General features: G+C 39.9%; 1 protein-coding gene and 1 pseudogene across 1 annotated transcript; one reads left to right on the forward strand and one right to left on the reverse strand.

The window, feature by feature from the left end:
- Positions 1-985: 985 nt before the first annotated feature.
- SLC10A6 (solute carrier family 10 member 6) lies at positions 986-26,466 on the reverse strand. The gene is made up of 6 exons (XM_063107230.1): positions 26,090-26,466; positions 10,674-10,792; positions 8,822-8,910; positions 5,422-5,597; positions 3,115-3,272; positions 986-1,221 (listed from the first exon to the last, which is right to left on the reverse strand). The coding sequence occupies exons 1-6, from the start codon at positions 26,464-26,466 to the stop codon at positions 1,007-1,009; spliced, it is 1,134 nt and encodes a 377-aa protein (XP_062963300.1). The 3' UTR covers positions 986-1,006.
- On the forward strand, positions 10,898-16,235 carry LOC134386326 (14-3-3 protein zeta/delta-like; annotated as a pseudogene).
- Positions 26,467-26,970: the final 504 nt, after the last annotated feature.

Below are 26,970 nucleotides of genomic sequence, written 5' to 3' on the forward strand. Positions count from 1 at the left end.
AAATTGATCATTCCTTGGACTCGTGAGACTGGGAAATCAGGCCCTCTGTGGACTGCTGTCCAACATCTCAACCAGCGCTCACCTGGCAAGGCAAGTCGGAGTTAGTGAGCCTACAGAAATCCTCCCCCAAGGGCAAGGGTGGTTGTAGCAGCACTGTAATACTGATGAGTTGAAAGCTATCTAAATGCCCATGAATAAGGATTGGTTCAATGAATTACAGTCCTTCCATGTAATGGGATACTTCTACATAACCACTGTTCTAAAGAATGAGGTAGGTCAACACAGACTGACATGTAAAGATATTCCATAATATGTCATCAAGTGACTTACACAACAGTATATAAGGAATGATCTCACTGGTTTTAACATGGTACAGGGTATATACATAGATTAGAAGTATCTACATGTGTCTGTCTCTAGGGAATGAAAATACAGGGCATTCACTTTTAACCTCATATATTCTTTAAATTCCCTCTATGATATATTACATTTATAGTCAGAAAAGATGTTAAGTCCTTAAAAATTAACAATCATTTGAGAAAATGGCCCCAGTTATTATAAAGAGCTGTGTGTTTCCTTTCCAGTGCTCCAAAGGACCCACCCAAAGTCAAGAAGTCATGTGCCTTGCCCTGCAGTATGAGGTGATGTCTCCTCTACAGAGTCCTAACTCTTGTTAGATAAAAATGCACAATGTGAAGGGATGACTTCACATAATGAAGGTATTTCCTACTTCCAGGCACTATTCGTTACATGGGAAGACAGGAACACACACAACAACTAGTAAATATGTTGTGTAAAACCCTGAAAAGAACTCCCTGAAATGGGCCAAAAACATTCTCAAATGCCATCGTATCACAATTCACAATCCACACAAAAATATAAATATTCTAACATTGGACACTTAAATATCCACACAGTCCCCACCAATGACATTCATGCATCAGCTCCGTGCCACCTTTACTGGCCCCAAGGAAGACAGGGGACCAGTCTGGCCAGCAAGTCCCCACTATTCACAAGAAGTGATGTGCCCGACAGGCTCGAGAGCCCTGTGGCGATCCATTAGCCTTGATGGCTCAGGAGTTACGGCAACTTCTTCATTCACCTCCAAGAAGGCCCTGGATTCTTTGGAAGAAGTGGATTTCTTCTTATGGCAGACTTCTGCACAATCTGGGTTCTTTTTTCTGTGTTTGTTCTTCAATCTCCTCTTGTATGTCTGATATGCTAGGTGTTAAGACATACAAGTATTAAAAATCACTTTAGCAAAGGATACTTTGGTGACATTGTATACATTGGGGTTTGTTTACTTTTCATCATTTATGTAAAAACACACAGGAAAAAGGAGGGTGAAAAGAGAGAAAGCTATGGAATGAAATGATTCAGTGTATCAGAATCACTGTTCTGTCTGTAATGAACTGTTCGTGAGACATTCATCAGGTCGCTGACAGATCATTCATTCAGTTGGCAAATCCCTGTGGCGTGCTTACTAAGAGCCAGGCACTGTGCTGGGTGCTGGGATGTAGTGGGGAATGAGCCAGACATGATGCCTCCCTCATGGTCTCACCATGACAAGGAATTGAAACTTGGCTCTAAGACCAGCTGTTTTATTGTGATAGGATTTCTCTCATCTCATGGGAAAATTAAACCCCAAGTTTTCCTTACACTGTTAATATTGATTGTTGTATCAGTATTCAGTGTATAATAATCAGTAATCAGTATATAATCGGTTATATTAGTAATCATTGAGACTCAGAGCCTGTTCACAGATAACAGTAAAAATTTACAATGGCCCAGGATATGTGTGTGTGTTTGTGCACATGTGTGTGACACTGTGAGCATAACTTACTCCATCTTGAAGCCCTTACACTTGCTGTGTCCTTTGTGTGAACCTGCCCACAGAAGTTATACAGTAACTAGGGGTGAGGTACTTAGAACAATAGGTAGAAACAGCTTGCTGACACACAAAGAAGGGACTTAATGACTAAGTACCGATGTGACAACAGCCAGTCTGGCTACCTGCGTCACAAGACCACCAAAAATAGTAATCATTGTCATAAGACATTTGGACTTAGATGTTAGCTTGTTCCTTAGTTAGTAATTACTTCTTGGCTTTTTCCACTGCTTTGTGTGAACTGCCTGTATAAACTTGGACTCAACCAGGAGGTGACACAGAGAAACCACACCTATACCTCTGGGTCATAGGTCATAGCCCACCCGATCCATTATCCTGTGCATTACCCTTTAATAAAATTCTTTGCTTTACCGCATGGAATTTCCTGCTTTGTTCTTTGGTCTCAAGATACCTTCTCTGTTTGGTGGACATTTTGCCTTTGGTCCACCTTCCGACAGTGCACATATATATGTATACTTCTTCTTCTTCTTTTTTTTTTTTTTGTGACCGGTAAGGGGATCACAACCCTTGGTGTGGTGTCGCCCGCACCGCGCTCAGCCAGTGAGCGCACCAGCCATCCCTATATAGGATCCGAACCCGCGGCCTCGGCAGCACCGCACTCTCCCGAGTGAGCCACGGGGTCGGCCCTATATGTATACTTCTAATTTACCTTCTATAAACTTACATAATAATTGACTGCAAAATAATGTATATTTGGCTGTAAGGAGATATATATATATAGTATTTCAATATTTGTCTATAGTTATTTGTATACATGTATTATATTTTGTATTTGAAAAATATTTCACAACCATTCAGCACAAGTCTTAGTCACAGAAACATTGAAATAACTTGGCATTTGGGAGATCTCAAGGCTCTTAATGAGACATAACAAATAAATGCATAAGTTTGGTAAACATCATTTTTTGATCACTGAATGCTCATGGAGACCCTGTCTTAACAAGTCACGGAATCTAAGTTCTGGTAGTACACTGGTTATGGTGAAGCATATTTGTTTAATACTTATAAGATGGTTTTTTATATATTTCTGTGAAACTCCCACTTGTGTCAAAGTAAATAAGTGTTTATGCACTGTATTGTCCCCTGAAATATCAGGCTAAAAATGTGTCACAGGGGCAGCACAAGCCAAGTTGGGATTGAAAAAGAAATCGGTAAGTTGGTTTAACCAATTTTCAGTCAAGTCTAGCGAAAGGGGGTTCTCCCACCTGCAACAATGAGAAATCCATCCAGCAGCTGGAAGAGGCCATAGGCCAATGGGAAGATAAACATCTGGGCTAAGTGCTCAGCAGTGAAAGACAACTGGAGCATGGTGATGCACATCTGAATGTTCTGAGCTCCAGTTTCTAAGGAAATCGTTCTGCATCTGCCAATTAAAACATTTTCCAAGAGTTACATACTAGTCATGAGACTATTCTTAAATTTTCTCTTCCGTATAACAGTAAACATAAGCTATGAGCTTAAGCCATTAAAAATGTCCCTCATTCAATAGTTATTTGTCGAGTGCCTACTCTGTAGGGTCGTCTTCTGAGAAGCACAGTAGAGAAGGGCCTTGTGAATTCTGCACTAGGAACCTGGGTGGAAAGACAAGATATACACACAGAAAAGGTTCCATAACAACACAAGACAAAGTGTGACCGAGAGATGTTGTTGAAATTCAGAAAAGTGGCAAAAGTGATTTCAGAAGGCTTCACAGAGGAGTGTGATTAAAGGATGGAAAGCTCGGAAGGGGCATTTAATGTGAGAAAAAAACAATAGACAATAAAGTTTGAGGGACGGGTGTGAGCATGGCCTGTTCAGGAGGCACCGCACACACGGTGAGCCAATCTGCACGGGGCAGAGGCTTGGAGGACAGGAGAATGGAAGGCTGAGATATGAAGCAGCAGAAACTCAACAGCACTTGAAAACAAGCACACATAAGAAACCCTAAATGAAAACCAAGTGTCTCAAATGGTTGTGTTTGGTGAAAGGGTTTAGTATTTTTTTTCTACTTTCTATTTTTCTATATTTTATTGGTTTTCTGATTGTAGAAAATGAAATAAACCCGACCTGAAAAAGAAAGGGGGGAGAGGGGCAGACATGGGCAGGACCTTGGGGAGTGGGGTAAGCAGTTTTATCTGACTCCAGTTTAGAAAAGGAGCCTGCAGGATTTTATACACAGAAGTGAAGGAAGGAAAGAGGCGTTGCAGAGGATAAACTAGCATCTATGTGCAAGCTGGACTGGAATGTGGAGGAAACGGGTGTGTTGTGTGTGGATGAAAATATTATCGATGGCACAGGGCAAGCTCTGAGGCTCACACTTTGTTTCTACTTACTCTATTGCTTGCTACACTTTCCTCAAACTATCCTTCCTTCTTTCAGACCCTTTTCAATAACTTGATGTGATTAAGCTACAAAGCTGGAACTCACATCTGCTCCATTCACAGGGCAAATGCACATCGCAGTCCTGATCTTTGTCAGGCCATCAGGTTTGAAAAAGACAAGATTGCTGACTTCACTTGCCATAGGAGTACTTTCTCTACGTACCCAATTATATTTCAGCCTCTCAGCAGTCTATGTTCCTAAGTGTTGACTTCAGAAACAAATCTAGGTTCAAATCCAACTCCACCATGTTCTAGCTCCATGAACTTGGTCAAGTTGCTTAACTTCTCTGGAGGGTGTGCTCCTCAGTATATTGAGGCTAGTGATACTATCGGCATCTCAGGGTTGTAGGAAGAGGTACATGAGATAGACTGGGGGCAGCCTCACCCAGTGCTTGTACAATCCTAAATGTTCCCCATGTGGATTGCAAGTAGCATAAGGCCAATTAAAAATTTCCCAACCTCCACCTTTGGAATTCAACTGCATAGTTTACTTTTCTTTAATAATTTTTTTATGATTTTAAAAGTAGTACCCATTTATTGAAAAACTTAGAAAATATACCAAGGAAATATTAACTAAAAATTACCCTTAATCTCATTACTCAAAATTAAACACAATTACCATATGGTGTATTTCTTCTACAATTTTTTGATGCACAGAGCTCTTTTCACTTTTTTCTACAAAATGGGAATCAAAATACATGCCATTTTCTATTCTTATTTAATCTAAATTTATATCTTAAGTATTTTCTACATTCATTAAAATTAATGCACCATATCCATCACATGGCTACATCATAAATTAAATATCTCCCTATTGTTTCATATTTAAATTTTTTCCATTTTTTATATTTATAAAAAACACTGCAATTAACATCTTAGCACATCAATATTCATGAGCATATCTGATGGTGCTAGCTTTAGAACAGATTTATAAAAGTAAAATTACTGAGTTAACAACTATAAATACTTATAAGGCTACTGATACGATACTAAATTGCCTTCCAGAGAGTTTATACCAATTTGTGTCCCCTCCATCCTTATGTGATAACACTCATCTCATTACAGACATACCAACATGGAGCATTATCACTTTTAATACCTCACAGTATTTCTAAATTACATGCCCAATTTGTAATGATAATTTAACTGTACCTTTGCCAAGATTGTTGGGTAAGAAGTGCCAGCAGAAAGCCCATGACATGGCCAATCAAAGGAAAGATGAAACTGATGGACAGAAGGGTGACGTCTGAATTCCAAGAGCCTTTTGCCAGTACCACACCAGCAACTGCGACCACCAGAAGGAGGACCCCTCCGACAATGACCCCGGTCTAAAGTAAACCAATAAAATAAGAATATGTAAACATTGTGGGTTATTTACTCTGTGAGGCAAAATCCATCAAGGCTCCAAAAGGCTTGGAACTTAGAAATCTGAGAACAAAGAAGAGACTTAGAGACCACTGAATCCAATTTCATTTTGTACAGGAGAAACCTGAGCTCCAAAGTGGTTAAGTGTCTTGACTACACTAGAAATTGATGGGGTTTGACATAAATCTAAGTCTTCTTATTTTATGATCAACATCTTTCCTCTTCAAGCAGAGGATTTGGCCAGAAGGATTGGATAGTAGAGTTTTTTGTGGATAGGACAAACTAAAATAAGTGGAATCTGACAATAAGCATCCAAACCCCCTACACACACCCCTAAGACTCCTCGCTGGCAGGCTCCTGTCTCAGGTCTGCCCTGCCTGACGGTCGCCTCTCCTCCCACCAGCCCTGCAACCACCAGCAGCTCCTACTGCTTTGATCCCCGCCCTTCTCTCCTCTGAATGAAACGACCTATTCTCCATTAGACAATCTGAGCTAAGATTAACGTAATAGGAGAAATCTGACAGAGACCTGTGTCCTCTACCAAATAAATACTCTCTTATTCATGTTGTTGAACAAAAACTGAAACAAAAAATCAACAACAAAATTCCAGCACTTTGAGTTTTAGATCAAATAGGAAGAAAACATGGGTGGGGACAATTTGGGAAAATCAAGATCTTGGCAAGCTCCCATTCATGCCATGTAAACAGCACACTAGATTTGAAATGATTCAGGGTATGGAGGAAGGTGGTCATGGGGAACCAAAGAAAACAAAAAATAAACAAAACAAACAAATGTATCATAGATGTGCTCTGGGGGCCAGTTTTACTGTTCAAACACAGGGGCAGACTGAGCCCCTGCCTATCGGGGAGATGCTGAAACACACAAAGAAAGCCTCTGATTGTAAAATCTCCCCTTCCTCTTTCTACCAAAAAGGAATTTCAGTTTAAAATTCACCAAGAGGAAATGAGAAAAACTGAAGTTTGTTCAGAAAATGTGTCAGATCTAAAATTAAAATAGGACTAAGAACAGAGAATGGACATATCCTAAAATAATGATTAAATTAGCCTAGTTTTTTACTAAGGTGCTTGCTATGGGCTGAATGTTTGTCCCCTCCAAAGCTCACCTTGGAAGCTTGATCCCCAGTGTGGCAGTGTTGAGAGGTGGGCCTTTAGAGGTGACCAGATCATGAAAACTATGCCCTTGTGAATGGATTAGTCCATTCATGGAGTAATGTGTTGTCATGGGTGTGGACTGGTGGCTTTATAAAGAGAGCACGTGAAAGAGCTCTTGCCATCCTAGCCATGTGATTGATTGCCTGTGTCGCCATGGGACTACAGAGTTCCCACCCAGAAGAAGTCCCTCACCAGAAGTGCCTCCCCTAGACCATGGACTTCCCAGCCTCCAAAACTGTAGGAAATGAATTTCTTTTTCTTTTTTCTTTTTCTTTTTTTTTGCATCTGGTGGGTATGGGGATCTGAACCCTCAACCTTGATGTTACAACACCACACTCTAATCAACTGTGAAATAAATTTCACTTTCTAAATACATTACCCAATTTCATGAATCCTGTTATCAGCGACAGGAAACAGACTAATAAAGTGCTCTAGAATATTAAATATTTTTGCCACAAATCCTAAGGAATAGCCAAAGGAAAGGAGTTTTAAATCTGCTCTTTAACAAATAGTAAAACTGGTGTACAGAAAATTTATCTGGTTTCTCCATTGACACTGGTAGATTAACAGAGGATCTGGAAACACCAAAATCATGATTTTGTTGTTCAATCATGTGTTGTTGTTCAATGTCCTTTTAAGAAATGTAACTGGGGGCTGGCCGTTAGCTCCGCTGGTTACAGCACAGTATTTTAACATCAAAATCACAAAGAGAAGGGTTCAGATTCCCCCACCAGCCAGTCACCAAAAAAAAAGGAGAAGAAAGAAATGTAATTGAAGATAGAGTACCTGAAAAGTAAGGAGTTGCCATGATAATACCCTCTCCTCTTGTTTTCTCCTGTTGAAAATTATAATAATAAGTGTAGAAAAGAAGGGACATTACTCCATGAGTACAGATGAAAAAGAGAGTGCAAATCGAGTGTGCACTCTCTGTGCTAAGGTCATCCACATGCAATCCAAACGCACAGCACGGCAGCTTTCTCCAGCCCTCTGTGCCCGCCTGTTCGTCTGCCTGCTCTCCACCTCACTGGGGGAACAGTGAGAGGTGTTCAGTCTTGTGCCAAACCGGGAAAGCACCATCCATTTCTGCCGGCAAATAGAGTGGCAGCGTTGGGTCACGTAGAGCCAAACAGCAAGAGCTTAACCTGAACCAAACCATGAACCCCAAGAAAATTAACAGAGATTTACTTGATGAACTTCCAGTTAACCCAAACGTTTATTGCTTTATAAATGGAAACTATAACTAAAACATTTTTCAAATCTTCATGAAAGCAGCACATAGAATAATCTTACATTCACTAAAATGATAAATAATCAGAAAAGTGAAGAACATTCTAGGAGACTGACATCACTGCTGAGAATGCCTTCTCTGTAGCTAGGTATTTTTAAAATCCATTTATCAAGAACGTTTGCCTGTTTCTCCCGCAAACAAAAGACAACTCTGCACAGTCAAGAGTGGGTAGGAAGTTCCAGTTACCATCATTCCACAGACAGACTCCTCAGTGCTTTCTGGATGATTTCATTTAAACAGTCTTACTCATGTAGCCAGCAGCCCTTGCCATGTGTATAAACTACAACTTGAAGCTGTCCCCCAAGAATGCTTCTGCAAGACAGCCCTTTGCCCTGCTTTTCCAGGGAACCAGCCACGTTCGTAAATGCTGGGGTCCGTCTCGTGCACGTTTGCTCGGTTTTCCCCTTGAGTGCACCTGTGGGAAGCCTTGGGAATGGATGGACCCTGGGCTCTCTCTGTTTACACACATGCCTTAGCTTTCTGTCACTAAGTCAACAGTCCCATGTTATCCAGGGTGGCACAAGCCTCAGTACATGGGCCTATGGGAGTAACAAGACAAGGTTTACAGGGGCAGAGGAAACACAAGGGCTGCATCCAAAACCGCAGGACACGTCAGGAACGTTGCTGGGTGTGGGGCTGTATTTGATCAGCTTGTTTACTCAGCCAACTTCTGTCTTTCATGTCTCTGAGTCTGAGCATGTGCTAACTGTGACGTGGAACTGCTCACCTTGAGAATGATTTTGGATTGTTTTGGCCACCTATAATTCACGTAGACACCGAAGGCTACAGGAATGGTCAGGCACACAAGGGTAATTCCTAAAGAGAAGGAAAATCCATCAGACATTATCCCTCTCACTGTAACTGCCCAATTCTTCTCAACAATTTCCATTTCAATTAGATAACATCTTTATTATTTTTGTTTTGTTTTGTTTCGTTTTGTTTTTCTGCAGCTGGCTGGTACAGGGATTGAACACTGGACCTTGCTATTCTCAGCTCTAACCAACTTGCTATTATCATACTCTAACCAACTGAGCTAACTGGCCACCTCAACAGCTTTACTAAAGCTACATTTTTCTCCTGCATCCACTTCCAAAAATAAAAAATGAATAAAATCTTGGAAAGACAGTTTTTGAAGGGTATATGATGCTAATTCATGCCACTGTACCTGGGCCACCATTTTCTCTCCTCTAACAATCACATGGAATTTTGGAGACAACCAAAAATGTAAAGATTAGAAAACAAGAGGACCATTTTAAGTCCGTGAAATTCTTTGGTCGTATATATGGGTGTCACCTTCCTTAACCATAGCTATTATTTCCCTATCTGAGGCCAATGGATCACTTGCTTCACAAAATAAACAATACCTGTTATGGACATAAAAATTACATTTGTTATACTACCAAAGTAACTTCTCATATTTTCCAAGTGTAGCCAGGTAAGAAAACATGCCTTTGTAATTAGCACAAGTGAATAAAGGATTGAAGGCAGGCTCGGTAGAGCAGAGGTGGCTGTCCACTTGCCAATAGGAGCCATCCAGTGACATTTTCCAGTTCTGCTTTCCAAATCTGGCCAAGTGCCTACAATACTGGCTCCAAAGTTATACGACTTGCTCATAACATTTTGGGTCTTAATTGTTTGTGAGTACCTTTCAGAACAGATTATCAAAACAGAATATATTAAGTAATTTACTAATCAGAAAAAGTTGTACATAAAATCATGGTTTCTAGATTAAGGTTTCACTCAAATTTTACTCACTGGGGTCCAGCTATTATCAGGGGATGGCTCTAATCATAATTTTGAGTGATGGGTCATAGGTTGTAAGCTTGAGAGTCCAGACTGACACTTCAGAGTTTTAAGAATCATAGTTTCTATCCAAAGGCTCTGACCAAACTAGAATAGGCAGATCATTTCACTATATTTCTCTTCCAAGTCTAGCAAGTCCATGGAGATCTTTAGAAAAAGGGCAGAGCTTAATAAGGAAAAACATCCAGAAGAGGAGATAATGAAAGAGATGTGGGTGTGGTTGTGACAAGGACGAACTTTAATAATCAGGAGGAATCTTTTACGTTCAATCTGTTCCAAAAAAAAAAAAAAGTCAAGACTCACAGGCAATGTGAAGGTGAAGGTGTGGCAAAAAAAGGCCTAATTAGAGCCACTAGATCCAGTTAAACTTTGGATCATAAAGAGTCCAATTACTTTATAGTCTGATTATATGAAGGTGTTTTGGGTTTTGTTTTCTATTTTTTTTTTTTAAAGAAAATTCTCTGGTTTTATTTTCAAAAATGCACTCTTGTTCATTAAGAGTTAAGAGCTTGGACTTTTCAGTCAGATTCCAGAGTTAAAATTTCAATTCTGCATTTACCAACTACACAATCTTGGTCGAGTTACTTAACCTCTCTAAGCCTGAACATCTAGAAAATTGGACTAGTAATAGAATCTATACTGTACAGTTATTCAGGGAATTAAATTAGAGAATACAAAAAAATTCCTGTATGAAGAGATATATATAATTAACAATAGCATTGATTAGTACCATCACCATTACTATCACTACCCCATTTCACAAGTCCAATACAGACCTATGTTCTGATATGGAATGGTGAGATTCTGCTTAAGATTCCAGGACCAGGTGTAGAGATAAAGGGAGAGTGGCATCATTCCCAGGGCAGCCACTGTAGAACAGGTTGTCATACTGATGCTGAAAGTAAAAATTAAAGTAAGGCTTAGGAGGAGAGAGAGTTGGAAATTAAAAATTTAGTCTTTGCCAAAAGCAACTCCTGAGATACAATTTCTTACAGATTACATGGAGTAAGCTGCTTGGAGCTAGCTTCTCTCCTACTATTCAACAAATAATGGCTATATTTGTGGCCTAGATTTCCAGCAGTTCTAGTTCTTGTCATCCATCAATTAACTCGTATTTCTTTGAGCATTTACTTGCCCTAAACATTCTGCTAGGTGCTATAGGATTCTTTTTCTGGTATTAGCAACACGCTCTAACCAAGAGAGCTAACCAGCCAGCTTCAGCAATTTTTAATATAGTCACAAGATTGTACAACCACAGCACTATTTCCAGAACATTTTCATCACTTCAGAAAGAAACTCTGACCCCATTAGCAGTCACTTTCCATTCCCTCCTTCCCCCAGCCCCTAGCGACCATGAACCAACTTTCCGTCTTAATAGGATTGCCTGTTCTATATATTTCATATGAATAGAATCACATAACATGTGGCCTTTTCTGTGTGTCTAGCTTCTTTCACTTAGCATAGTGTTTTCAAGGTTCATCCATGTTTTAGCATACATCAGAACTTCATTTTTTTATGACTTTTTGTCCTTTATTCTATTAATGTGATGTATTACATTGATTTTTGTATATTTTGGGATATATTCCACTTGGTCATGGTGTATAATCCTTTTTTTTGCGCTGCTAGATTCAGTTTGCTAGTATTTTGTTGAATATTTTTGCATACATTTTCATAAGGGATTTTGGTCTGTAGTTTTCTTGTGATGTCTTTGTCTAGTTTTGGTACAGGATGATTGGAATTGGGCAAGTTAAAATGCCACAAAGCTGACGAGGTCCCTGCCAAGTGTGAAGTGCTATTAAATATCTGTCAGGAAGAAGTCACCCAAACTCCACATGCCATAAGATTCCCACAGTCACTGACCCTCAGACACAGCAAGTTGAATAGGGCAAGGGAGGGTACAGAACCGTAGAGAAAAGGAATTGATGTGAGATTCTAGGCTGAATTAAAAATTCTCTTCCAATTCTGAGACTTGTGATCCTACGATTAGAAACTGGAATTGAAGTAGAGCGATAAATTTGAGTAAATAGTAGATTCTAGGCTTCAGGACTATTTATGGACACTCTTAGCACTGTTCTACCCAATGAGGAAAAGCAAGAGGAATATCACAGAACACAAACCCGGGGTGGAAAGCAGGAGTGAAGGACAGAAGAACCGAGTCACTCGGCATCAATTTGAGGGGTTTGTTAAGTTAGAGGTGACAGCAGGACATCCAGTGCAAGTCTCCTGGGTAGGCAAAGAAAAACTCAGTACACAGCCACCGTCATCACTAAAGACACACATCGGGCCACCTTGGGAAGTAACATGTGGATTTGTGAGCTGGATGAACCAAATCAAAACAGTCCAGCCAACAGCCATGCAACACAGCTTTACCAGGAAAACCAATGAGAATATCAGAACCGAGATTTGGTCTTTGAGGAATAAACCTGGAAAGATTTCCAATAGACAATTGGTTTATATTTGTCATTTTTGCAATTAACTGTCTCCAAGTAAAAAGGCTAACAAGTTTTAAGTGTCACAGATCTTAAGGATTTACAAGTACCTAATGTCTGGTAGGGGCAGAGGCAGGGGGTAGTCCTTTGGTTTAGAGTCTTCTAAGACTGTGTGTATCTTGACTACTGTTATGGTCTGAATGTACCCCCCAAAATACATGTGTTGGAAACTTCCAATGCAACAGTGTTGGGAGATAGGGGCTTTGGGGAGGTGTTTAGGTTATGAGGGCAGAGCCCTTATGAATTAATGTCATTTATAAGGGCTTGATAGAAGAAGTTTGTCCCTTTTTTGCCCTTCTGCCTTCCACCATGTGAGTGGTGGCATCTTGATCTTGGACTTCCCAGCCTCCAGAACTATGAGAAAATAAATTTCTGTTCTTGATAAATTACCTAGTCTCAGGTATTCTGTTATAGCAGCACAAAATAGACTAAGACAATTATTATACTTTTATTGCATTATATAAACTAAGTTATTGCTTAATAAATTTGTAATATATCCTGGGGTTTTTTCTAAGTACATAATTTTTAAAGTCTTTACGTTTTTAATTGGAGAAAAGCACTTCGTTACACTAATAGTTAATATTTTAAACATTAACTAATAACAATAGTTACTACTTTAAATATTTTAATATTTAAAATATTAAAATACGTAACTTCAGGAAGCAGAGCTTCAGAAAGGCCTCCCTGCTCTGAACTGGGGAGAGGAAGACAAGCCCATGGTGCCTGTGGAGAAAGCACAGAGAAGCGGGCAGGCAAAACACCATGCTGTACACCATAAATATACATAATTTTTAATATGTCAATTAAAAATAAGTTTTTAATTAAAGGGAAGTTACATTTCATGAAAGCCAAGAAAAGAGAGCTCCCAAATGAAGGCTGAATGCTGACAAAACGTCAGGGAGGAGGACAACCCAAGAAGAGGACTTAGTGCCATTCCCTTGCCCCAGTTTTTGCTACCTTCCACCCCAAATCTATTCTTTCCATCTCTCACCCCGCACTGCCAACTCCCAAGCTCAGGCTATCTTTTATACCTATCGGGGTGACAGACCAGTGAAAAAACGAATGACTAAAATTAGGCAAAATAAGAAAAGTGGAAATGAGATACCCTTCAGCAATATATTTTATCTTTCAATTGCTGGAAAAAATTACACCATCTGTTTAGGTACAAACTGCTTACAGACACTATTAGCACTGTGCTACCCAATGAGGCAAAACAAATGGAACACCACACCACACAAACCCAGGGTGCAAAGCAAGAGTTTCTTCACCTTAACACCAGGCACAGAAAGTCTGGAAACTTTTTAATGTTCACTGAAGTTCTCACACCAGTCTGCCTTGCACATAGTACATGTTCAATCTGAGTCCATGGCACAAATGACCCACAGACTGAGAAGCAGACGACCCTCCTGCCCTACAAAGGAGGGGAAGGAGATCCTTCGTAAGTCTGAGGCCTTCTGCAGAGACAGCGAGGGTCCTCCAGCACTTTATTGGACCTACAATTCATCCATCATTCCTCTTCATAATATGAGAATATATCGCCAATGCTTCTATCTAGTTACCCCGCCTATGAAACAATCTATCTCGTTGTTACCCGGCCTATGAAAGCAAGGCCTCTGCATTCCCAGGACCTGGCATGGGCTCATGCTGCAGCACATTGCAAGAGCTAATAAATACTTACTGAATAAGTGGATGATCAAAGAAGGAGCCAATGCAGCAATGCACTGGTGCTATGAAAATGTTCTCTCTGCCTTCCACATATGTCATGTAGCTGCAGGTGAACCTCAGGAAAATCTTGGTGAAATGACCCCTTTACACTTATGGTAGACACCTCCAATAGCAACCCAGAAGACCACAGACTTTCTATAAAATCATGCTCTTCCCAGGACAAAGGAGTAAAATTTTAAGGAGCAAATATTTAGCTATTTGATGCCCCTTTCAGACACCCAGACTTACATAATTTACAAATATTTGTATACATCTCTACTCCTCTTTTGTTTTTTCTTGTAAGCAGTCCTATTTCATGCTTGCTTGCTCTATAAATAGGATTCAAAATTTTTTTTCTCATTAAAGGAAATATGCTTTACTCTGCAACTTGGTTGCTTTTTTTTCTCAGATCAATACATTTAAACTCATTCTTTTAGAGAACTGGGGAGTATGCCATAATCTAAATATGCCATAATTTCTTCAATCACTTCATTAATGACGGATAAGTTGTTTTGAGTCTTTTGTCATTTTAATTAATGTTATAATAAACATTGTTGTACATATTTCACTGGAAATAATTCTTTTATTTCTGTAGAGTAAATTCTCCAAAGTGGAATCACTATGTCGAAAGTCTGTGTTTTTTTATTTTAACGGATACTGCCAGATTACTTTCTGAAAAGATTGTTGCATTTCACCATCTTGCCTCTTCTGAATGTGATCAATCCGTTTTAATTCTCGTGAGAGCAATGAAAACTGTATCTCGCTCTTATTTTGTTACACACTTGGCTCTCTGTGAGGTTGTACTTTCCTTCCTACTTATCGGCCTCTTCTATGTTCTGCTTGTCTGACTTTTTTTTCTCAACTTGTAGAACCTCTTTTAAAATCAGAGTACATGCCATCACATATAATGCAAATATTTTTACCAAGCTTATTGTATATCTTTGACTTTGCTTATGACTTTTGCCATAATTAACATTTATATAGTCGAAGCTGCTCTTTTTTTTTTTTTTAATGGCTTCTTAGTTTCCTGTCTTGTTAAAGATCTCCCCCATCCTGAGGACATTCAAATATTGTTCCCTAGTTTTTATTTTTTCCTAGGCTGATATTTTATATTTATATTCTCAACTCTTTTAAAATTTATATTTTGTATGGTATAAAGTATGAGTCTAATCTATTTTCATCTATATTGAGAGGCAAGTGTATCAATATAATTTACTTAATAAGCTATTTTCCACTAAACTGAATTGCCAACTTTATCATATATTAAATGTCCAGATGTATTCAAAATATTTTCTGGAAACTCTATTCTAGTCCACTGATAAATAACTTTCTTTTTTCCTAAGCAAATACCAGCCTGTCCAGACACAGAACTGCCAAATCATAGATAAAAACGAGCTGGAGCAGAAGGCCCAGCAGGCTGAGCGACATGATGATGCAGCAGCCTGCGTGAAGTCTGCAACTGAGCAAGGAGCTGACTTATCCAATGAGAAAAGGAATCTTCTCTCGCTTCTTCTTATAAAAATGTTGTAGGAGTCCATAGGTCATCTTGGAGGGTGTCTCAAGTATTGAGCAAAAGACAGAGTGCTGAGATAAAACAGCAGATGGTTCGAGAATACACAGAGAAAATTGAGACCAAGATAAGAGATATCTACAAGGATGTACTGTCTCTTTTGGAAAAATTCTTGATCCCCAGTGCTTTACAAGCAGACAGCAAAGTCTTCTGTTTGAACATGAAAGGAGACTACTACTCTGACTTGGCTGAGGTTGCTGCTGGTGATGACAAGAAGAAGACTGTGGATCAGTCACAACAAGCATACCAAGAAGCTTTTGAAATCAGCAAAAAGGAAATGCAGCCAACGCATCCTATCAGACTGGGTCTGCCCCTTAATTTCTCTGTGTTCTATGATGAGATTCTGAACTCCCCAGAGAAGGGCTGCTCTCTTGCAAAGAGCAAAGACAGCTTTTGATGAAGCCATCGCTAAACTTGATACATTAAATGAAGAGTCATATAAAGACAGCACGCTAATAACGCAATTACTGAGAGACAACTTGACATTATGAACCTCGGATACCCAAGGAGACAAAGCTGGAACAGGAGAAGGGGAAAATTCACTGGCCTTCCAACTTTTGTCTGCCTCGTTATAAAATTTACACAGTAAACCATTTGTCAGCCATGCTGTCCCACAAATACTTTTTTGTTTATAATTTAAGACAGGTTTACGTTACTCCTTTTTGAATTTCTACACTTCCCATGTGGTTTTTATGTGTGGTATTAGGTGAATAGAGCCAGTTGACATTTAGGGAGTTCTCTGTTTTTATTTTGAGGTGGCCAATATTGGGATGTGGGATTTTTATACAAGTTAAAACTGTTGGGCATAGTACTTTTGGTACATTGTGGCTTCGCAAGGGCCAGTGTTTAAACCGCTTCCATCCTCTAAGCAAAGAAAACTGCCTACATGTTGGCTTGTCCTGGTGAAGAATAGAAGGGATACTTGGTTCCAGTCACAGGTGTAGTTATCGTGGGTACTTTAAGGTCTGGAGCACTTAGAAGGCTGCGGTTGAACAGATATCCCTCAGATGCTACATGTTGAACCATGTTTACGTGTGGAATGCTCAGTGTCGATGCGCACACCTTCGACTACAGCTGCAGAAGTGCTCCTTTAGACATAGTTGTGAACTTACTCTGGGTAAGGGTACCAGCAGTTCACATTCCATTATTTGTAAAGTTACCTGATGTTGGCTTTCATTGTTTTTGCTATACACATTTTTATTTGTATTTAGATGTCTTAATCAACCTAAGAACAAATGTAAAAATAAAGATGCAGTAAAAATGAATTGCTTGATATCCATTATTTCATGTATATCAAGCACAGCAGTAAAACAAAAAACCCATGTATTTAATTTTTTAAAGTTTTTTTGCTTTTGTAATTTTTTTTTATACTTGCCTAACATGCATATGCTATAAAAATAGTTAACAGGGAAATAACTTGAGATGATGGCTAGCTTAGTTTAATGTCTTATGAAATTTTCACGAACAACCTAAGCATAATTTTTAAGAACATGTATATTAAGTTCATGTAAGTGGAAAAAAAGTTTTATGGACTTTAAAAAAAATACCAGACTGTTTTAATTACAGTGTTTTCATAGTGTATTTTCATATATGGTAGAGCAAATACCATCACATAAGTTTTCTCTTTCAAACTTTTCTTAGTGGATCTTGCATATATTTTATTCCACATAAAATCTAAAATTACTTTATCCTCTGAAGAATGTTTGCTTTAAGCAATGACTCTTCCTGGCTAGAGGGCAGCTTAAAGGAAGAAAAGCAACTTGCCACAGCTCTCAAACTTCTGTATCCATGAAGACAGTGTCTGGGAAGCTTTTCCAAATTCTTGGTCTAAGACAGGGCTACATTCCTTGGTTCTCCATATTACCAAATCCTGAAGGGAATTCTATATGACATCACTTTAACCTTGAGCTTCTAGAGAATTAGCACAGCATTTCACCGCCCCCCCACCCCACCCCCATGGCTCTGGCTTGAACAGCAGAAAGGTAAGATTCATAATTGTGGGAAGCAAAGTGTGAGATTTATATCAGACTGATATTATATCCAGATTACCTAGGTAATGCTTTCACCCTTCATAAAATTCTTCAAGCCCAGGATGCTCACGGTCATGGTCAAGGATGGTAGTAGATGATCCTGTTGCTCTGCCAACTGTTATAAATACCAACAAAGCTGGAAAAGCATAGTGAATGTGTGCAAGTGCAGTGGGAAGTCACGTCACGCCTTTTATTTCACTGCCACGAAATTCTAGTGTAGAATAAGCAGAAGATGGGGCCAACTAGATCTCTCAACTGTTCACATACAGGAAAACTGTTGGCAAAATATGACTTCAATATAACAAGATTCCACTTGCATTAAGAATGGCATCATCATCATCTCCCAAAACTATTACAGAGAATAATGAGGCAGACTAACAAGTCTAGACAAACTGGTAAATCTTGAACCTCCCTTAAAACAGGGAAATTACACATATACACATTGCATTAAGATGCAAGTCAATAACATTTTGCAATTGGGGTTTAAATTATTCAAATGTTCTTTTAATTTCAAACCCATAAAATCAGGAACTCTGACTCTCAAAACTGTGAAAATAGATACTTGCTTCCCCACTAAAAGAAATAAAAAATTATCTGGCTAGCCAGATGGACATGGAGTGTGCTATCAGATCACATCAACAGACTTGACCTTAGAAAAGAGTTCAAGGCCCAGTTTTCCATCCCCAGACACAGTTGCTACCCTTTGCTCCTGCCTCCCAATAATAATAACGAGCATGTATCGAGCACTTCGTGCTAGGTCTTGTGCCTCATGCTTTTATATATATCTTCTCTATTCAGCTACACGATAACTCTATTTTAGCATTATTTCCATTTTATAAACAAGGAAACTAAGGTAACATGGAGTTATAGAAGCTTACATGAAGTTGCATGGATTCAGTCTCAGTTCCATCTCCAAAGCCTGAAGCACAGAAGACCTTCAGTTCTCTACCAGGCAGGCCATATCAAACAAACCTGAAAAATCTTAAGTCTTATTTCCAGGACCAAGAACTCTAAAGTTCAAAGTTGGCCACTGACTCCATAGAATCCTTTCTCTGCAGCTGAAGACACAAATGCATCCTCAGGAAAGAATGGACCTCATAGATATCAAAAGTTTCATTTCAAAAATCATTTCTGTAATACACAGAAGCAATCAGAAACTTTCATTCAGTCATTCACTCACATTTATTGAGTGCCTACTACCACCAGGCTGGCCCTGAGCACACAAAAATGAGCAAGTCCTTAAGGAGCTTACAGACCTACTGGGTGAGGCAGAAAAGTAGCCCAGAGATTGCAATGCCTTCCAAGAGATGACGAGAAAGGGTTACATATTATGCAGACAGAGAGGAGAGGCATCTCTGTTAAATAGTTTCAGGAGAAACATTAAAAATTGGAGAAAAGAAATAAGGACATTTCGACTTCGTAATTAGCTTTTCTTTTCCTATAGTCACAAAATACTTAATACTTAAAAGAACCTCAGATCCACTCCTGAGTATACACACAAGAGAACTGAAAGCAGAGACTCAAACAGATATTTGAACACCCGTGTTCGCAGCAGCATTATTCACAGTAGTCAAAAGGTGGAAACAACCCGTGTCCACTGACAGATGAATAAGCAAAATGTGTTATATACATACAATGAAATATTATTCAACCTTAAAAAAAAAAGGAAATTGTGACACAAAGTACAATATAGATGAATCTTAAAGACATTATGCTAAATTAAACAAGCCAGACACAAAAGGCAAATATTTTGTGATTTCACTTATATGATTACCTAGAATAGTCAAATTCATAGAGACAGGGCAGAATGGTGGTTGCCAGGTCCCATGCGGGGGGGGGGGGGGGGACAGTTGTTGCCTATGGAAACAAAGGTTCCATTTGGGAAGATGAAAAAGTTCTGAAGATGGGTGGCCATGGCCACTGTACAACAATGTGAATGTACTCAATGCCACTTAACTGTACATTTAAATATGGTTAAAATGTTGTTCTCATAGAAGTAGTGAGTAGAATAGTGACTACCAGAATAGTGATGGGGACAGTGGAGGCAGGGGCCCAAGGGTGAGGGACTGGTCAGCAGGTACCACAATTAGAGTGGAAGAATAAGTTCCGGTGCTCAATTGCACAGTAGGATGACTAAAAATAACAATATTGCACTATATTTTTAGCTAGAAGAGAGGTTTTTGAATGTTCTCATCCAAAAAACATGATAAATGTTTAAGACGAAGGATATACAAATTACCCTGATCATTACACAACGTATACACATATCAAAATATCACATTATATCCCATGAATATGTACAAATATTATGTGTCAATCATACATTTTTTTAAATGGTTCAAATGATAAATTTTTGTGTGTATATTTTACAACAGTATTTAAAAGGACCTCAGAGAGTCCTTTATAAATAAGGAAACTGATGTCCAGAGAGGTAAGTAAATTACTCAAAGGCACACAGTTCCTTGAGCCGAGACTAAAACACAAACCCTGAATGCAGTGCTCTTTTGCCTACTGCATATAATAGTCCATATAGCATTTTGTGCCAGGTGAGATTATAAGCACTTAGTGTGTGTGTGTGTGTGTGTGTATATATATATATATTTTTTTTTTTTTTTTTTTTTTTTTTTTTTTAAATGACCGGTAAGAGGATCTTAACCCTTGGCTTGGTGTTGTCAGCACAACACTCAGACAGTGAGTGAACTGGCCATCCCTATGTAGGATCCGAACCCATGGCCTTGGTGTTATCAGCACCACACTCTCCCGAGTGAGCCACAGGCCGGCCCAGCACTTTGTATATATTACCTCATTCATTCCTCACAACAACCCATGAGGAAGGTAATTTTCTCCTTTTTTTTTTCTTATTTTTGCAGTTGACCAATATGGGGATGCTAACCCTTGACCTTGGAGTTACCAGCCCCACTCTCTAACCACGTGAGATAACTGGCCAGCCCTGTTTCACCCTGTTTCTCCTTATTCTAGCGAGGAAACTGAAGCATAGAGAATTTACATAATCTGTTGAGATGACCCAGTTAGAAAATCAGACACTGTCCTGCCAGATCTTAATTTTCATGTCCTACCCTCAAGGCAGAAATTCTGTCCATCTCTAGTGTGTTACATTGCAAAAACGTCCCTAATTTTTCACCCCTCCCTTATCCATGCCTTCTGTAATGTGACTTTGCAGCTCATCCCATCAAGAGGCAAAATCTACTTCCCCGCTCCTTGAATCTATGCTGGACTTGCAATTTGCATTGGTCCATGGAATGTAGTGAAAGTGATGATGAACTGGTTTCAAGCCCAGGTCAAGAAGCATTGCATGCTTTCCCTTTCTTGGAACCATGCCACTGCCGTGTGATTAGGTCTAGGCTAGCTTGCTGGAAAATGAGAGACATGTAGAGGAGAGCCCAACTGTCCCAGCTGAGGCCATCCAAGACCAATCTACATTTAACCCATCCCTGAACATGTGAAAGGTCCCAGGCAAGATCACCAAACCCAGCCCGGGGCAGGATAATTTTTAAGGCTCTTCATACATATCAGCCAATTGCTTTCTAGAACAGATATAACAAAGGATAACATTCTGACTGGAGGGGACAGAATAAGGCCCACCAGCATTCCAGGATGTGAGAACAACATGGGCAAAAGAAAAGTTGAAAAAACTTGGGGTGTGTTTACAGAACAATTAGTAGTCCATTTTGATTACAAACCAGTTGTGCTTAAGTGGTTAGTGAGAAATAAATCTGGAGAAGGAAGGTACACTGGCTTAGTAGTTTTTACCCAAATTAGTAATTGTTGAGAAGCCTTTATATGTATAACACATTCATTTTCTCATCACAGTATCACAAGGGAAATGTTATGATTTCAGTTACAGAAAAGAGGCCCAAGGTCCAGATTTGAATATAGGCAATCTGACCCTAGAGCCTGCCTTATCCACTTACCACAAAATTGTAATGGAGAAACTGAAGGTGCAGAGAACAGTTGTGAAGATAGAGCTATTGGCCAAGAAAGAAACTGTGAGGACCTGACCTGAGGAAGTGGCAGTGGAGACAGACAGGAAGCCAGAGTGGTGAAGAATAGAGCAAGAGCTGGGCTGCAAGTCTCGGCAGGGGACTGGGTGACGAAGGTGAGGAACAAGGGGAGTGACAGGGGAATGCTACGACCATGGGCCCAGCTGACTGGGAGAAAGATTGGCAGCAGCATCTGATACTCAGTGCAGAGACTGGCTCAAACCTGTTGATTCTGAAATGCCTATTGGGGTGAACACATGGAGAACTGCAAGTAGATTGAATGAAGCACAGAGTGAAGGCATGAGAAACATGTTTGGGGTCATCCGTGGAGAACTAAACCTCAATTTTCTCACTTATAAAATGAAGATGTTGCATTAAATGCTGTTGAATTTTATCCAGCATTAAAAACAGAATTTCTGTGAATGAATGTCCACTGAGTTTTGCTTAAAAGTGATTTTGTTGGTAATCAGTTGTGAAGAAATGTAATAAACTTGGATATTGTTTCATTCAACAATATGGAATTTTCTCCCATTTGAAACTTTTACTGAGAATTAAGATTTTGTTAGTCTCATATCTATAAGCTTTTGAAAATCTAGGAGTTCCAGTCAAGATGGCAGAAGAGATGGTCCCCAGCGTCACTCTCTCCCACAAATCAATAAATTTACAAATCTAAAAATTTAACATCAGCCAAGCTGGGGCCACTAGAGCTCAGGTAAAGAGGAGGAGAGACCTATGGAACTCATGAAGGTGGCAGAAACCATGATGAGAGAAAGAAAAAACAGCTCTCAGCATTTCAGGCTATGGCCACTTTAATGCCGGAGTGCATGGAGGAGGAGCAAGAGCCAGCAGAAGCCGCAGCTGTGCCCTTTAGATGGAGTTGCTTGGAGGTGGAAAAGGAGAAGAGGACTTCGGTCACTCCCAGGACAGCAAGATCACTAATAGGGTTCCCATGGACCTATGCAGGAGCGAGGAGCCAGAATAGCTGAAAAAAGGGAGCCATTCAGAGGCCGGTGAGTCAACGCAAGGGACCAGCGCAGGGCCTGTCCATGGGAAGTGTTTGGAGCACAGGCAGTGGGGGACACAGGCCCACGGGGAGAACACTGGGACACAGCAAGGACAGCCAACCTGCCCCCAATCAGCACAGCAGACTGGTCAAGGATATAGAATTGTATTTGGTACAGTTTGATGAGAAAACTCAGGCCCAGACCAGAGTTTCTACACAACCCAGGTGCACCGAGTATCTGGAGAGCCAGAAGTACCTATAAGGTCAACCATTAAACCCTGAGCTGCACAAAAACCCTTCCCTAGGGAAACAGCAGCAAAGCAGCAATTTAGCTCAACCACACAGCTAAAGTACTGGTTCCCACAGGAAGGTCCCCTGTGTTAGAAGTAAGCAAAGGACAAAAAATTAGTTCCAGCCCAGGCACACCACCAATGCCTTGGAGCCCACCAGGGGACCGGGGCTAGCAACTGGGGACCAGACTCCCTTCTCACAACCAGGCACACTGTGACAGCACTTCAGGGCCCTGTCTAGGGGCCCAAGGCACGGAGAAGGGGACCGCACCCCCCTCCCACAACCAGGCTCACCATGCCAGCACCTCGGGGCCCACTCAGGGACCCAGGGCATAGAGCTGGGGATCGGACACTCTCCACAATCAAGCACATCACCAGCCCCAAGGAGCATGCCAAAAACATCTCCTCCATGTGGGTGGCCCACCAGAGCCATCACGATAACCATGGCTGCAGCGAAGGTGGCTAGACGGCACAACCACCATGCAGATGGTCCGCCGGCCACTGGAGTGCATTGATGCAAGGAGTCACCAGCAGAGACAAAGAAAGGAGGAGGAGGTCTCTCTCCACAGAGCCTATTTCAGAGTGACAGAAGAAGCATCTGCTCTATGATAGTATTGGGAGACCTGATCATGCCTCTCAGCATTGGACAGATCATTTGGGAAGCAAATCAATAGAGTAATCATTATTCTTTCAGAGGGAGGGAAGAAATCTAGGGTGATTAGAGGGGGGAGGGGGGAGGGAAAGGGGGATGGGGAGGAATTAGACAAGGGGCATAAATAATAATTACGACTTGTAACAATGTATATGCTAGTAATATTGATTTGATCTACATATCTCAATGTTGAACCCCAAAACTATGTATAATCAATTTTGATTCAATAAAAATTAAAAGAAAAAAGAAAAAAATGTATTTAGACTTGCTATAGAATTTAAAAGCCAAATACAAAGTTATATTTATGTTAAAAAAAGAAAGAAAATCTAATATTTATTCCCCACTTTAAAATTTATTTTTCTATAGTTTATTTTTAGCTTGTTTTTTAATTTTGTTTTGTTTGTGAAATGCAAAATCAAAATTTAGAAAGAAAAGGGAGAAAGTGGCTAGTATTTATTGCATATCTACTATGTACCTGGTATCCTGTGTGTGTGTGTGTGTGTGTGTGTGTGTGTGTTTGTGTATGTATTTCCTCCTTAAAATACAGTCTTGTAGAGAATACATAATTTAACCCCATTTTACTGATGAGAAGGTGAGGCTTAGATAGGTTAAATAATTTGACCAAAGTTAAAAGCTAATTAGGGATAGACTTGGCAAAGAGAAGTAAAAATAAGCTTTATCTTTCATAGACTTCCTATTCATTGGTGGTGTTCTTACAAAGCTGACTAGTAAAAGATGAAAGCAATAAAAATTTTCCTTCCCAGAACAGAAGTGTTTGAGAACATTGTTTAAAGATTTATGCTTCTACTCAAAACAGAAGATCTAGTTGTGTTGCTAAATGCCATGGGGAAAAAAATGCCTAAATTGCAGACTGATACAAAACAGATGTGAATTCAAATCTGAGTTCCGGCATACTTGTTTGTAGCTTTCAGCAAGCTACCTAACCAATCTGAATCACGATTTTCTCAGCTGTAAAAGTCAGAATAATAAAAGGTCACTTACAAGGTTATTATGAGAGCCAAGAAAAGAATATATATGAATGCATCTATCCAATGCCTATCAGGGTACTTAATAAATATTAATTTTATTTCAAACCTTCAGGTCCTAGAATTTATCACTGATACATGAACTTTGTGTAAAAAATATTTAGCATTTTCCAGTTATGTTATTGATCAACTTTACTGAATTTGAATTAGCAGTATTACATATTAGTAGCTCAGTAGTAACATACAAAATTCATCAATTGATTTTTTTTTCCCAAATCTCTCATAAGTGGGTAACTAAAACACATTGCCATATGAAAGTTAATTACTAGTCTCTATGGTATGAACCCATTAAAATTTATAAGTGAAATATGCTCCATATGGTAAACATTCAGCACATGCAGGAAACTGGAAACTCATACTTGCAGCTGACTCTCACTGAAGTCAACTCCCAGCTCAGTCATCAACTCTGATTCTCTCATTCATCGTATGGTAAATCTCAACTAAATGTCATACACATGAAACAAAGGCTTAACTGCATGTATAGCTCTTTCCCAGGCAGGAGGTGAAACACTGTGTTCATAAGTAAACAAAGAACCTAAAAAAACCGTTGTTTTTGGCTCTTTCTTCCCCCGCATGTCTGATCCTCCTAATTCTTTCCCCAAATGTCCTCTTTTTCCACCCCCCATCAAAGTATGTACTCAAAAAAGTATGGGATTAATTCATTCTCATTAAAGTATAAATAAATTATAAAGCTTAATGTCTCCCAGGGATATTTATCTACACCATAATTGGGAATAAGGTCACTGGCTTAAATGAAAGGAGTGAGAGCCTAGTGACGAATGTAAGTATCTGCAAAACAAGAAAAAACTATTTCAGTCATGGGAGCCTTCATGTTGCTAAGTCAAATCAACAGGCCAGCACAGATACTTAAAGCAGGACATGTCTATCAGTTACCTCCCTAAAGCTCCTTTATGCAGTCCCCCAAAATACTTCTTTCATAAAGGAGGTGCTCAGGCAACACTTACTGATTAGAGCTACAAGGGCCTCTTTCTGGTTAGGCAACTACCAGCACTAAGATTGCTACCAAACCACCACCATTAGCTTCTTGGGATTCTCGGCTTATATCCGAGGAGATCGTGGTTAAAGTTGCCAGTGTGGGTGAGAATGATCTACTGCTTAGGAAGGGCCACTGGGTGAGGTGGAAACCTGCCTCCACTATTATATATAACCCAAATCCCACTACTCAGAGCAGTAGTTGCCAATAAAGCAGAGGATGATCTTAGCAAAGCAAATTTTGAGATCAGAAGAAAAAAGTCCTTCCATGGTTGAACAAGTCTCTGTAATGTTTGTAATGTTTCTCACTGGAATCTCTACCAAAAGACTGGAAGAATTTTTAACACAAAAATGTCATTTATCCCCCCAGGCAGGATCAGGGCAAGACTGCTGAGCTTCCCTAGAGTAACTTACCTGAGATCCATATCTCCGTCAACCCAGAAGGTGAAAATGTTAGAGATGGTTCCCCCTGGGCAGCACCCCATGATGAGAACACCAATCGCTTGGGCTGGCTTCAGAGAAAAGCTGATGGCCAGGAGATACGCTGTAAAAGGCATGAGCCCAAACTGGCAGAGCAGTCCAACAGCGATGCCCCAGGGTCTCCTGATGTGCATCCATAGCTTCTGGATCTCCACGGAGCATCCCAGAGAGAACATGAGCAGACCCATCATCACAGCTGACACCACTGTAAAAACAAGTTCGAGGTTCCCATATGCCTCCAGTCCCACTGGCAACTCCTCCTCCGAACTGTTGGCAGGGCAAGCTGAGCTGCTGGAACAATTTGCTGTCATCTCTTCATTTCCTTAAGGCAGCGTTACAGATGAACGTCGGCAGCAATGGCACGGCAGGTCTATCCTGCCACGTTTTGTCACAGTGCAGCAAAGTCATGTGTGGACAATCATTCCAATAGCTATTGGCCAGTCAGGTGATTCATCCTACTCTAATCAATTTATTCACAAGTGGCATTATAAAAGTAATTACCACAGGCATGAAACATATAATAAACTGTCATAAGTAAGGCTTTCTACTTCTGTTCTTACTCACCACTGAATATTTCAGTGAAATGAGACAAGCAAACTTATTGTCAAGTGGAGTGACCAGGCTATGTCATCAGCATTACATTGTGTTCCAGGAAAACAGGTTGGATGCCAAAACATAATTTCTCCAAATTCAGTAGGGATTTCACAGAGCCAGGATGCAATGTTATGTAGAGAAAAAGGCTAACTCTGGAAAAAACGAAGGCACCTAGCCAAAGCCACGCCTCGTAGCGCTAGCAAAGCATTTCTGTTGGAAAT

Source organism: Cynocephalus volans, chromosome 9 (assembly GCF_027409185.1).
Source record: "Cynocephalus volans isolate mCynVol1 chromosome 9, mCynVol1.pri, whole genome shotgun sequence".
In the NCBI taxonomy this organism is placed as follows: domain Eukaryota; kingdom Metazoa; phylum Chordata; class Mammalia; order Dermoptera; family Cynocephalidae; genus Cynocephalus; species Cynocephalus volans.

What these genes read in the sequence shown, in the direction of transcription:
- SLC10A6 (XM_063107230.1), bottom strand. Translation starts at nt 26,466, where the DNA reads ATGACAGCAAATTGTTCCAGCAGCTCAGCTTGCCCTGCCAACAGTTCG. An exon ending in GACGGAGATATGGATCTCAG is followed by an intron (nt 10,793 to 26,089) that starts GTAAGTTACTCT and finishes TTTTACTTTCAG; the next exon opens with CATCAGTATGACAACCTGTT. An exon ending in AATCCAAAATCATTCTCAAG is followed by an intron (nt 5,598 to 8,821) that starts GTGAGCAGTTCC and finishes GGTTTACTTTAG; the next exon opens with ACCGGGGTCATTGTCGGAGG.